At 49.2% G+C, this 13,165-nt stretch overlaps 1 protein-coding gene across 1 annotated transcript; it reads right to left on the bottom strand.

Moving 5' to 3' along the window:
* Positions 1-3,309: 3,309 nt before the first annotated feature.
* NOCT (nocturnin) lies at positions 3,310-11,992 on the bottom strand (the record flags this gene model as incomplete). Its single annotated transcript, XM_080628113.1, has 3 exons — positions 3,310-5,358; positions 6,368-6,634; positions 11,794-11,992. 3 exons carry the CDS (start codon positions 11,990-11,992, stop codon positions 4,523-4,525), a joined length of 1,302 nt encoding a protein of 433 aa, XP_080484239.1. The 3' UTR covers positions 3,310-4,522.
* Positions 11,993-13,165: the final 1,173 nt, after the last annotated feature.

Here is a 13,165-nt window from a genome sequence, read left to right on the forward strand (position 1 = left end):
ACACTAAACAATTTAAGTTAGTATCTAGCTATACGCCTAGACTTACGCAGTCCTGTTGAAAAACCTGTTATTTTGTCCATGTGTGAAAGTGGGACTGGCTTTTACAGCTGAAGCTGGTGGCTCATGTAGAAAAGCCCAGACTTAATTCATCCTTGGCAAGTAGTAACTTGTCTAGATGTGTAGGTGGAATATAACTTGAGAAGTGAGCACACTTCAGGCAGAAGGCATTCATAGTATCACTGACCTTACAGATATAAACATTTTTATGTTTCAGATAACTACTATTGTAAGTTATAGGATAGGGTAACACTGTAATCCACAAAAGAATCTTAACTGCTAGTTGCAACTCAGAGTAGACGTGAATATAAACATTTCTGAGTTGTGGCAAGAAAAGTTGAAAGGAGAATCCCATCCTGGAGACCACTGGTTTTGTTACTCTCTCTTGAACCAAGTCTGTCTTGCTTAGCAAAGGGTTCTGTGCCTTGACACATCTCAGGTGATCTGAGTAAAGTGTGTTGCTGACAAGGCTGAGCTCCTGGGATCTTTTGCTAATTGATTTTCTCAACTCTAGTACTTTTGGGAATTACATCTGAGCAGATCAGCTGCTGATCATCAGCAGATCAGACAGCCAGGGGCAGTCAGGAGTTGATGGGAAAAATGGACAGGTGCCTGAAGCCCCAGCTCTTGCTCACTGTGACACCTACAGCAGGGGTCTGTTATGCATGATGGCTGTCACAGCCAGGACAAGCTAAACTCAGTTTCTGACTTGTAGACACTGTTCAAATAGCAGATGTTAAGCTTATTGAGTGAAGAAGATCCAAGTGATGCTATCTGCTTGTGATCTAATTGTTCTCCAGGAGAGATAGTGCTTTAATAAGCTTGCGACAGCTTCTGCCTTTCAGCAAGTAAGTGGGTCATTTCTTCCTTCAGCTAGCGGAGGGTAAGGGAAAACTCACTGCTAAAGCTCGTTCAGCTTCTGTTCAAGATTAAGCAAGGGATCTGTTGAGACTTTTTTAGCCTTGGTGTGCTTATAAGGCAGACAGCCACAGGAAGAGCTTTGAGGACATTTTTACTGTAAGAGTCATGCTGCCACATAGGAAAAAAATTAAAAACCTTCCTGCTTCTTCCAATTAAGAATATTATAGCAGGCAAAAAGCTTTAGTGCTGTAAGCCAGCCTTTTCCTGCATAAAACAAAGCAGGAGCAGTATTTCACTTCAGTTTTGCAATAGAGACTGTCTCCAAAATGTATTTTATAGCAAGGACTGGAATAAAAGGGTGAAGCTGGCTGGACAGTTACCAGTTGATTTCTGTGTCTTGTCTAGCTCTTATTAAAATACAGCAGAAAGGGTTCACCGTTGTGCTTATAGCAAGGATGAGTACGATGACACCAAGAATTGCCTTGTGATGGGGAGAGCCCCCAGCCTTTTTACAGTTATTCCACCCTCCCCTCGCCTTCAAAATTACCCTTTAAGGACATGCAGCAGTGAACATCTACTGTCACGTGTGCAGGGTGAAATAAGAGTCCCAGCCTTTTGCACTTCAGGAGAGCTCTGCAGTGATGGCAATATCACACAGATCATGCTGTTTCTCCACAGCTTGGTTTCTTTGCTAGGAGAGTTAGCACTGAAAGCAAGGGGCTGAGTAAAATGGCTTAAGAACCATCCAGATACCAAACACCATCACCTTGTGAGAGCGATGGTGGCAGTTTGGTAGCTGTGGGAGTTTAGCTCCTGCTGTTAAACAAAGCCTGCAGCTTTGTTTGGTGCTGCAGCTCTGTGCCCTGGCAGGAGGGGAATGGTGCCACATTGATGGGCACCCTTGGCTGGCCTTGGAAAACGAGGCTGCTCCTGCAAAAGTAAAAGGGAAATTTTGGGCTTTTTGGTGGTGGTGGAGTTTTTTGGTTGTTGGTTTCTTTTTTTGTTTGGCTTTGGGTTGTGGTGTTTGTTTGTTGGGTTTTTTCCCCCCCAGATACAGATCAGAGTACAGTATTACCCTTGCTCTCAAGTCACAGCTTTCTCCCTCACATCTAGTTGCTTCTAGAAACTGCCAAAGGGATCTGAATGGAAACTCCAGCTTCTGGTGTGACTGTGGTGGATTAGCAAGGATTTGACTTTTTAAAGGTACCATCTTATAGGTCCACATTGGGGTGTTGTTTTTAGATGAGTTTAGCTACAGATGGCAAGATACCTCTGTTAATGGGCAATTGTATTTTTTGTCCTTGCAAGACCATCTGAGGGAAGATCCTAAGAGAAGATAACTGCAAGGGAGAAGCAGCACTGCATCCCACCCCCTTCACAGAGCAACTGAGGGCAGCTAGCACTGTGAGAAGGAAGCTGACTCAGTCTAGCCAGTATGGAATGTCTATGGCAGGGATGCTCAAAAATTTGCATTAGGAGTGTTCCATCTCTGGTTCAGAATCTCCCCCAAAGGAGCCATCCCTTATGCCTGGTAGGAGTATTCACCAGGCAAGACAGGCTCCTTAGTTGCAAAATCGTTTCTGTCCAGGGAATTTGAAACTCGCACTCACTCAAGGAGTCCTGCATCTCAGGCTGGTAAGAGAGGCCTCAGATCCTGTGCTTGGAAACATAGCCTTCATCCTGCACGAGTCAGGAACACATGCAGTGTTATGGCTGTGCAACACAGCACTTCATTTATTGCCTGAAAGGGAGTGCATTTGTACGGGAATTTGGGACTTCCAGTTGCCAGATTCTCTATTTGACTTACCAGCAACACTGGTACAGTAGTTCAGACTGTGTAAAGCACATACCTGTGGCATTGCTTGCTCTTCAAATGATGTTTTAGAAGAAAGTGACAAATGCAGCTGCCTGTTGTGAAGAGCCAGCTCTGCTAGGCATGCTTATCAGCCCTCAGGAAAGAATACCTGCACCCTGCTTTGCAATACTGGCCAGTTTGTAGCTCAACACAACTGTTGGAAAGAGTAGTGTTTCCAGTAACAGAGTCAAGGCTTCATCTTTAGCTAGGAGAGAGAGCAGCTTAACATGGCTAAAGGTAACTCCCTTCCTACAAGTGCTGTGTGGAATCTGGGCATTTCAAGTCTGAGAAAGAGCACTTGCCATGGAAACAAAGCAGCTGTGCCAACTTGTAAGATTAGGACTGCAGGGTCAGTGGAAAGAGGACCATGGTTAGCATGGCCACTAACATGAAGCTTGAGCAGTCACCTGCTTATGACAGGGAAATGAAAAATACAGCATCAGAGACATTACTTTTTTTGCCAAAGGCTTTTATTAATAAACACCTGGAACATTTAAGAGTTACTACAGGTCTTACTTGACATGGAAGTACTGGTTTATTTGTTCTGCCTCATCTTTCTCAACTATCTACATATCAGTCAACTCCAACAGTTGTCTCTTTCTCATCCTCTCTCCCTACCTCATTTTCCAGCATAGTGGCGTATTTACAACCCATATGTGCAATACCAATGTCATGCTAACAAGCACCACTCCATGCACAAGAGTTATTATACTAACACAGCTCTACTGTAGCCTAGGTGCTTAGCTAGAGTTCCCCTGGGCCATGGAAAGAGGCTCCTGAGCACTGTTGCTGTATGACTTCAAGTCAGATGCAGGATCACACACTTCTCAATAAATAAAGTTTATCTTCTAACAGGTTCCAGTGTAGCTTTAGATTCTGAAGATAAATAAAAGAAAGTCTTTCAACACAAAGATTGGCCCTTCACTGAAACAGTAAGATTGAACCATTTAGAAAAGTTGTATTTGAAGCAGAGGAGGAAATACTCCCTGGTTAGATGCATCCTCTGGAGGGAAGCACAGAAGGGATAGAAGTCAGGGTCACTGTGTATACATACCTACAGGCTGGATGTGTGCAATGGACACATGCACATTCATTTGGAAAAGTGAGGATACTACTATGTGACATATTTAACCGCTTATTTCTTCACCTGCTCTTTCTGGAGGGGGCCTTCCTCACACTGTGCTATTATCCATTCACTTGTACTGAAATCGTCATCTCAAGTCATGTAAAAATGAGGACAACACTAGTGTGAGCTTAGATTTGTTCATGTGTAAACCACATTAATTGGACCAGAAAAAGATTTAAGAGAATCTCACTGAGTAGTCAAGCCTCGTTCCCTTTGGTACTTGCAAAAGCTAAAAATGAAATAAATAAACTTAGCATGCTGTCAGGGCAAGTTGTTTTACAAACACAAGTGTTTTGATTTAAATACTAAGGCCTCCACATTCATTAGAGGATTACATCCTTAAACACAGGGTTAGTGAAAGGGTAAAGCTCATTTGCCTTCTAGTTCTCAAACCCTGACATGGCAAGAACACCACAACAAGAACACAGACTCCTTTCTTCCTCCCTTGGAGGATCCAGATTCACAACCACTTAAAGGCAGATGTGACTCGAAACAAGTGCCTGAAATAATGTTTTGTCAACAGTATTTCATCATCCTTCAATAGCTTCCAGCTTCAAAAGTCTTCTCTGAAATAAAACAGTGGTGAGTTAAGACACTGCAATACCAGGTGGCATTCCAACACATTACAGCAGTCTGTCGGGGTCTTGATTAAAACTAAAGTCACACACCAGAGATAGGTGATCAGAAGGGTAATTGAATGATGGCAGCCTATTGGGCCCTATTTGCTCTTCAGTCAGCAAGCCCAGGGCTGAGTTCACAATCAAGGCATGCTGGGAATACCAGATATAATCCAGCGTGTGCCGGCACTCCCCCGATGGTCGGATCTTCCAGGTGGTGTAAGGGGGCTCCGACTGCCCATCAGGGCTCAGCAGCTTGTACGCGCTGTTTAGGTTGAGGCTGGAGTTGGAAAACTCCTTGTAGACCTCCTCAGTTGGCTCCGCATTGAAATCTCCACAGATGATCAGAGGGATCTGTGCACCTTGGGTGATGCTCTTCAGGTTCTGGAGAAGATCACAGCCCTGCGCAGACCGAAACCTCTCCCAACCCGTACGGGCTTTGAGGTGAGTGACGGCAATGCAGAACAGTCTTCCAGTTTCATTGCACTTCAGCGTCTGAGCTATGGCTACTTGGTTGGTCTTCAGCTTCATGGCTGTTAGCCGGATGTTAGCGCTGTTGATGAGCTCAAAACGGTCTTTGATGAAGAACAAGGCACAGCCATCCGGCCCGTTGTTCTGCTCCACATCCAGGCATGGGGACCATGGCTTCGGGAAGAAAGTACACTGGTAGCCTAGTCGGCTGAGGAGTGGCTCAAAGGTGTCAAAGTAGTGGTCAACTTCCTGCAGGCACAAGATGTCCGGCTTGTACGCAAGGATTTCCTCCAGGATGAGGCACTTCCTCTCCTCCCATTTCAGAGCTTCCATGGGGCACTGAACAAAGTTGTCTTTGCCTTCGCCAAGAGCTGGAATTAGCAGGGAAAGGGAGAGAAAAATAAACAGTTACCAATAGCTAAAACGGTCTGTGTTACTCCAGGTTTTGCAGAGGTAAGGCTTTGCTCCCAAGAGCCAGCTCCCATCCTGCAGAAGGCAGTAGCCGCTTGCAGCCCTGTATGAGACCAGTCAGTCTGTCATGGTGTAAGAGGTTATAAAGGGAAGTGGCACGAGGCTTTGCTTTCTCTGTAAAACGTGTACATTGCTCTATATGCAGGTGATGGGTTTCTCAGGAGGAGCTGCTGACTTTAAGGGTGCCAGTGGGTTTGAGAACCGCTTCACAAAACACTGAAGTCTCTCCAAAAGAAAGCTAAGTTCTCTTTACAGATACAAGTTAAAGACTCCTTCCCTGCCTTCCCAATAGTCACTACTCTGTGGTAAGTGCTTCCACATATGGCTGCCACACCTTAAAACTAAGGACAAAATGCAGTGGGATAGGACTGACTTAACAGCAGAATATTAAGGCAGGCTCTAGATGGGGATTAAGATGAGGCTGTTGTGTAAGTCAATTTACAGCCTCGAATTTTAGGGGTCTGAGGGGGAAAAAAAAAAAAAAAAAATCAGTTAAAATTATTTTGAAGAATTAAGAAATTCTGTAACAGATCTGAATCCCTGAATAGATCACCAGGAATAGATCACTTAGGGAAGGATGAGCCTGTTCTAGGGATTACCAACTATCTAAGAGTGATGGGTCATAGCTTTTTGACTATACTCTGTTAGGTTTAGACAGGCATCCAGGGCTACCTTTGGCATCACAGTTGCAAGGAGAGACCTTTTCTCCTTTCCTATAGAACAGAAGGCAAGCCAGTATTCCAAGTGCTGAAAACGCCCTTCCAACCTTCAGCCTCACGTAGTTGACCTCACCCTTTGCTTTGCCAGTCCCAGTCATGCCTAACCACACAAAAACACATCTGCATTTAAAGGCTTTCATTGCTGCATTTGGTTTCAAGGTCACACCTTGAGCTTACAGGCATCTCCTACCTTGGGCAAGGATGTTCCACTGCATGACCCGAATGGGGCGGTGGTTACTGGCAGCGTTCTTCAGGTCCACAAAGTTCCTCTGAAAGCGGGGTGGCCGTTTCTGCAGAACCATCTGACATTCCTCCAGCAGGTCCTTGGGGTCTATAGGATCCAGCCGTGCAGAGTCTGGCTGCTCCAGGCAGTCCTGGTGCTGGGACACGGCGCTGCTGCTCAACGTCTTGGTGAGTGCGCTGTAGAGCTGGCTGGTGCTGTTTCCCATGGAACACACTGGAAGGGAAAAAATGGTGTTAGAGATGTCCACTGTGACTCTTCTCACCACTTAGGTACCCTGTAGATAATCTTGTTACAGTGCCAGCAATGTGTGGTTTCTGCAAGAGCCTGAATCTGACACAAAAGAAGAAGGATTCAGAGATAAGCAAAACCCAATGAGACTCTGGACAGAATTAACCTTATTACAAAGGACTTCTGCAGCATGCAAATGATCTGGTTTAAGACATCATGCAGGTGTCTTCTAAGGGAAGGAGTCTTTCATCCAGAACAGTAGGGCTAAGATTCACTTCTGCATGTGTTGTAGGAAGCAGAATAGAGTGTACTTTTTTATCTCCTCTCAGAGAAGAGAGCCCAGCAGGTAGACAAATACTGCCTGCTCCTTATTTCATGTGCGGCATGTCTCTAATGAATACACATCCCAGTACCCTATGCCTATGTGGGATGCTTCTTAGCTTCCTTCCTGCAGAGCAGCAAGCACAGTGACTTATTCCCTCAGGTTAATATTTAATAGAAACCTCTGATCACAGCTTCACTTGCCCCCAAAGCAGCAACAAATGTTTCAATGAGCACAGAGTGGCCAGATGCTTCTGCTGGTTTAGACCTTTGGATGTGGAATGAAGGGCCTCACTTCAGCTCTCCTTTGCTGCCCTACAACCTCACCGTCCTTTCTCCCTTCAGCTCCTTAGTCCTTCACACTGTGCCCCAGCTCAGCAGCTTCCAGCACACCCTGCAATCCTGCAGCCCTCCCCACATCTTCTTTGGCAATCTTAAGCGCACATCCTTGCGTTGCAAATAAGTAACTATCCCCCAGCTCTCCCTGTTAATGCACCTAGCCTCTGACCCCACGTCTCCTGCAGGTTGATGCACAGAAGGTGGCTGCAGCCCTCTTCTCTCAGTAGGAGTCAGCAGCAGAGCCACCCCTTTGAGACAGCAGCCCTCATGACTACTGTGCTATAAAATACCTCCTTCTCCTACTTCACAAGAGCACAAGCAGCACAGTGCAGCAGTAAATGCCCTGAAGCTTGCTTACTGCAAGCATGCAGGAGACTTATTAGTGTCAAGAGCACAGGGTAGCTGTGGAGCAATTAACAGAGTTCATGACATCCTTACACATCTCTGCCTCAGGTCCTTGGCACGGCCATGCACACTCCAAGATCTCTTCCAACCTTTCCTCAGGAGAAGGGCTTTGCTCCGAAGTGCCACCCCTACCACAGCACATGGAGAGCACTTGGAAGGAGGCTGTCTGCTCTTTTACATGCCCAGTGCTCTGCCCAAGTAACCTGCCTGGACGCTTGATTTCCTTTCAAATACAGGCAGGAAGAGCAGCACTTGCACAAGAGGCAGCACTGACAGAGCTTCATCACTGTCTCAACTTTCTTACTGTGAACGCACTTTGCAAAAGTAATCTTGAGCAAAAGAAGTTCAGTGTTGCACGGCTGTTGCCCCACAGCAGTATTTAAGTAAGCTTATTTGTACCTTTCAGTTACTTAGAAGCAGAAAAGACTTGTCATCTCATGGCAGATGTGGAGTGCTACCCAACACACTTGCATGTTCAACCTTTGCTAGCCTGAACTGCAGCATTATCAATCATAAGAGCTGGTGACAGACACATGATAGGGACAGACCTGGCTAGAAGGAAGGCAGGAAGATGGAAGCCTTGACAGTTCAATAAACACACTTAGGAGTAAAAGAGAAAAGAAAGACCCCAGCAGAAGCCTCATGTCCTTGTCTTTAGGAAAACAGGTACTTCTAAAGACACTAAAAATGCTAGTTTTGATACAAGTTTTGTATGTGTAAGCCAGTGGAACAGTGTCTCTGAACAGGTCTAAGGAAGTTGTAAACTGGGAATTTAAACTGCATGTAGTTCTTTTTACAGTACCAGAAGTTCCTCACACTGATATGTGAGCTTGGGCTGACAAGCATGAATGTCCTTCTTGGGGAACTGTGCATTTCAGTTTCTGTAGCCTTTCTAAGCTTACAATTCTTGTCAAGAAGCCAAGTACTGCTGAAGTAGAAGAAATGCCATTTAATAGTGAGGGAATGAGGCCCAAACATGAAATCCCTAAGCAGGACCCTGATAGGCCATGAGGGGATGGGGAGCAGGGACAAAAGGATGCTCTGTGCTGGTTACAGAAGGGTCCAGATCACACGCTACCAGAGCTGCCAGGCAGCCATGCAGAAACCCAAAGAAATCAATGAAGCTTTTAATGAAAGCTCCACGGGGAGCTTCTTGCTTATTTTTGGAGTAGGCACAAGCCATAGTGAAGTGCTGCAGCTGGAAAGCTGTACTGGTGCTTACTACTGGAAAGCAATAGTACATGGTGCTTTCTGCTACCTCAGGGATGCCCTCAGCAGCTCAGTACAGCCAGGAACCTTACACCATGTGCAGCTCTGCCCACATACACACACTCCTGCCCTTCCCAGTGCCTGGCTAGCACTGTGCCAGGAGGGAAACCCACAAGAAGGCAGTGGCTTCTGCACAGCCCCTGCCATGCCATTGATGAATACGGCTCATGCAGAGCTCTCCAAAGGAATAACAGGGACTTATTCTGCTGCAAAAAGCCATTAGCAAGAGCTCTGCCTGCTCACTGCTTAGCCTGAATCAGAGGGAGGATATTGAAAGGGAAATCTAGGTGTAATGCACCTGAGCCCAAAGTCCACCCCTAAAGCCCAGAGCAGCACACATCTATAACAGCAGGATGAAGTCTAAGTTCAGTCATGCACTTGCCATGCTGCAAACAAAGTACTGTATAAATCTCATCAACCCTCTGGTATCCAACTCTTTGGGGAGAGTCAGGAATAACCTAACCTGCATGGGATGCGCTATGGCCTAGCTGCAGCACAGATCTGACAGCTTTTAAAGTCAGTCATGTCTCTGGAAGGAAAAGGATCTTCTGTCTTCTTTTGAGAGCCCAGGGAAGGCTGGGTGAAAGAGGCCCTGGGCTGTAAATGGAACACTTTCAGGCCAGTTGTAGGTGGCTTGGAAGTCCTTGGCTGAAAGGAGACTCATGTGAGAAGACTCCAGCTTAAGATGACTGATGAACTGCTCAAATCCTTTGTCCCCAGAGTGCTGGAACCGTCACAGCACTGGCTGAACTGTTTTGCACAACAGGGGCCAGAGCAGCAACCTGAACATTGAAACTCCAAACACAAAATCCATTTGTTGTTTTTGTAATGCTTAACATGTCCACAGCAGTGAAGCAAGTACAAGGTCACCATTGAGATCCTTACAGCTCAAGTTAAATGACCTGTAACTTGCTGGGACAGTGCTGCCAGTGCTGTGACACCATTGTGCTGGTGTACGTGGAGGAACAAGTGGATTCCTGAGCTTGCATTTTAGCAGTAGGTGGTGAACAGGGAAGCAATTCTCTTGGTTCAGTGTTGTAATGGAGAACACCAGCTCAGCAATTACTATTCAAGGTGCTTAAAATAAAAAGGCCTACCTCTCAGCAAGGGTGGTGCCACATCACAGTAAGGGCAGAGAAAGAAACTAAACCATTCATTAAGCTTCAGAAGAACAGGGTGCAAAGCTCAAGGTTTGTTCATCCAGCAGTAATGGCACAGATGAGATGAATTTCTAGGATCTTGGGCAATGAGCATGGACTTTAAGTACCTTGCCTCAAAGATGAGGACTGCAGTGCACAAGTAGACCAGACTGTTGCAGAGGGGTATGACAGCCAGGACCCTTACCTGTTGGGTAAGGTGAACAGCACTCTGGTATCCCTTCCTTTCATTTCCTACCTCCCAGCACCTCTGCTGGCCAAGAGCCCCCACCTTGTTCACCACAGGCATTTCACTGCCCATTGAATGGCTCCTCCACACCTGCAGCCTGGTCTGTAGTTGCATCAGCCTCCACCACTGAAGCAGCCGGAGATGCCCTCACTGCAACCTCAGTTTCAAGGAGAAATTTGGCAGGTGCTGTCCGCATGTGACACATCCTGTGCTACAGGGTATCATGCTACATACACAGCCTTGGTTGGGGCAGCGATGGAATTGCAGCCCTGGGCCACCTACATTCAAAGCTGCAGTTGCTGCTGCTTAGAGTTCAAGTTCTGATTTCGGCACCTAGGCCAGTCTTATGCACAGTGGAGTGTGAACCCTCATACAGGGATTTGGAGAGCTCTTCACAGCAAGGGAGGTGCTGCCCAGTCAACAGGCAACACCAGAAAGAGAAGGAGGGAGCCTCAAATTCTGCCCTGAGTAATACATAGAATCAGTACTTGGCACAGGGACATCTCCTACTGGAAATCAGCAGATGGAGCAAAGGTGGTCACTGCTCCAGCTTCCACTGGGAGCCTCTGCCTCGGATGAGTGTTCTCAGCCATGTTCAGAAGCAAGCTGCTCATCAAGAAACGCAGCTTAAGGCTGAATGTGAGCAGCAGAAGCCTGGCGGGTGTGTCACTGCTTGCTCCAAGCCTCAGCACAGGTCAGCGGGCACAGAGGAGGGATGGAGGGAGGGAGCACAGTCCGTGCCAAGGTGCTGTCCTCACACGGACTCCAGGCAGAGCAGGGACCCAAGGACACATGGGACTTTGAACACTTTCCAGGTCTCATTTTGGGAATGAAAAACGGGACATAATCATTTAACGGTACAGGCAAGCAGGAGCCTGATGCTTTAGCATCACTGCCTTTGCCTGCCTGAGGGTAACCTGGGCTTTTCCCAGTAGTTTTCTTCTAGTAGAAAAAAAAACCCACTGTGAGTCAAGTATATCCTGCACAAAGTGCAACACTGGAAGAGGAGGGAGCAGCTCAGACACCCAACAGCACACCGCTGACAACAGGATAAAGGCACTGGGACACCAAGTGAGTCCCCCAACGAGTGCCTGGGCTCATCCCATGCAGCCAGCTGCACTTGGGCACCTAGCCCTGGCTGAACCCCTCGTTTCTGGGCTGTGCAGCAGCGCCTGTCAGCTTGTCACAGATGGCACTCACTCACGCGTATGAGCACAAGCCACGGCTGCTGCCTTAGAACTGCAGGACCGGTTAAGGTTTCAGGGTACCGCACGCACGGCAATGTAGTCCAGGCGTCCCTGTCCCGGCCGCAGCAGCTCGGGTTCCGGGGCCGGTTACCGGAGAGAGCGCTTCCCCTGTAACCCCGCCCGGTTCCCGCAGCCACGTCCCGGGGCTGCCCCACACCTCCCTCCCCTGGTACCCACCTGTGCGGGGCGGCGCCCCCGGGGCGGACGGGCCTCCCGCCGCTGCTACTGCCGCTGCTGCCCGCTGGGCGGCGGGGCCGAGGGGCGGCGGGGCGGCGCGGGGCCGCGGCGGCAGGAGGGCGGCCGAGGCAGCCGCGACGGGTGCGCAGGAGAGGGCGGGCAGCGCCGAGCACAGGCAGCGCGCAGAGCCCTGGTACATGCTCCCGACGGGGTGGGCGGAGCGGAGCGGGACCGGACAGGACGAGTCGAGCAGCAGCTCCGCGCCCGCCCCGCGGCGGCGCTTATAGAGGCGGCAGCAGCGGCGCCCCGCGCTGCCGGTACATCCGGCACCTACCATCCGCAAGGGGGGGGGGAAGGGGGTGGACACAGCACGGGTGCCGGAGCCGCCCGCACTAAGCCCACCCGCTGGGACTGCAGGGTGGCATCTCCTGCGGCCGCTCCGCGCCTCCCGCTGCCGCGGGCTTGGGAAGCGGCGCCGGGAGGGCGAGTACAGTGAATGCGCTCCCGACTCACACCCCCCGCCCCCGGCATGGAGTGGTATCGCCCAGCGGCGGTTTTCCGCTGCTGACGTCAGCGAGGGGAGCGTGCGGTTCCCACGGGCGTCACGGAGCTGGGTTCTGCGGCTTCTCCACCTCCCGCTTCTTCCTCCCCTCCCGCCCTTCCCCCGCCCCGTTGGGGGTTGTTCGGGCTGGTTCGGCCGTGGGCCCGGGAGCAAGGGTCTCCTACGTGTGTGGCAGTGCGGGGATCCCGTACGTTGCCGTGTAAGGCGAGAGCGGTGACGTGCGGTGGTGCGTCACGCGGGAGCGGCGCCGGCCTGCCTCGCCCTCAGCGCAAGCCCGCACGTGCAGAGCCATGAGGGCAGAGGGAGGGAAGGAAGGAAGGAAGGAAGGAAGGGAGGGAGGGAGGGAGGGAGGATGGAGGATGGAGGGAAAGGAGTAAAGGAGGAAGAGAAGGGAGGGGAGGGAGGAAAAAAGGGAGGAAAGAAAGAGTGGAGGAGAAGGGAAGGAAGAGAGGGGGGAGGGGAAGAAGGAAGGGTGCTCCCCCAGCCCCACACTTGGTATTGTGGGTCCTTCAGCGTTAGCTCCCATGGAAATGTGACTTTGACAATGTTGAGTATTGTATGTGTTTGATGAAATACAGAGATCCCTTGGATGAAGGAGGGAGTTAGGCCAGGCGGCCAGCATGGTGTCAACCCAAGTCTGCCTGACTCTTTCCTTCTCACCCGTCATCCCTGTTTTCCTCTGACTTCCCTGCTCCTTGCAGGTCTCAGTTCTGATTCATACCATCTTTGCTTTAAAGCTGCATGGTAGAGACAAAGGCTTGATTGGCATGCAAAGCTGTGAGCCCTGGTTCCTTGCTGACCAAACTCGGT

Source organism: Psittacula echo (assembly GCF_963264785.1).
Source record: "Psittacula echo genome assembly, chromosome: 1".
Classification (NCBI taxonomy): domain Eukaryota; kingdom Metazoa; phylum Chordata; class Aves; order Psittaciformes; family Psittacidae; genus Psittacula; species Psittacula echo.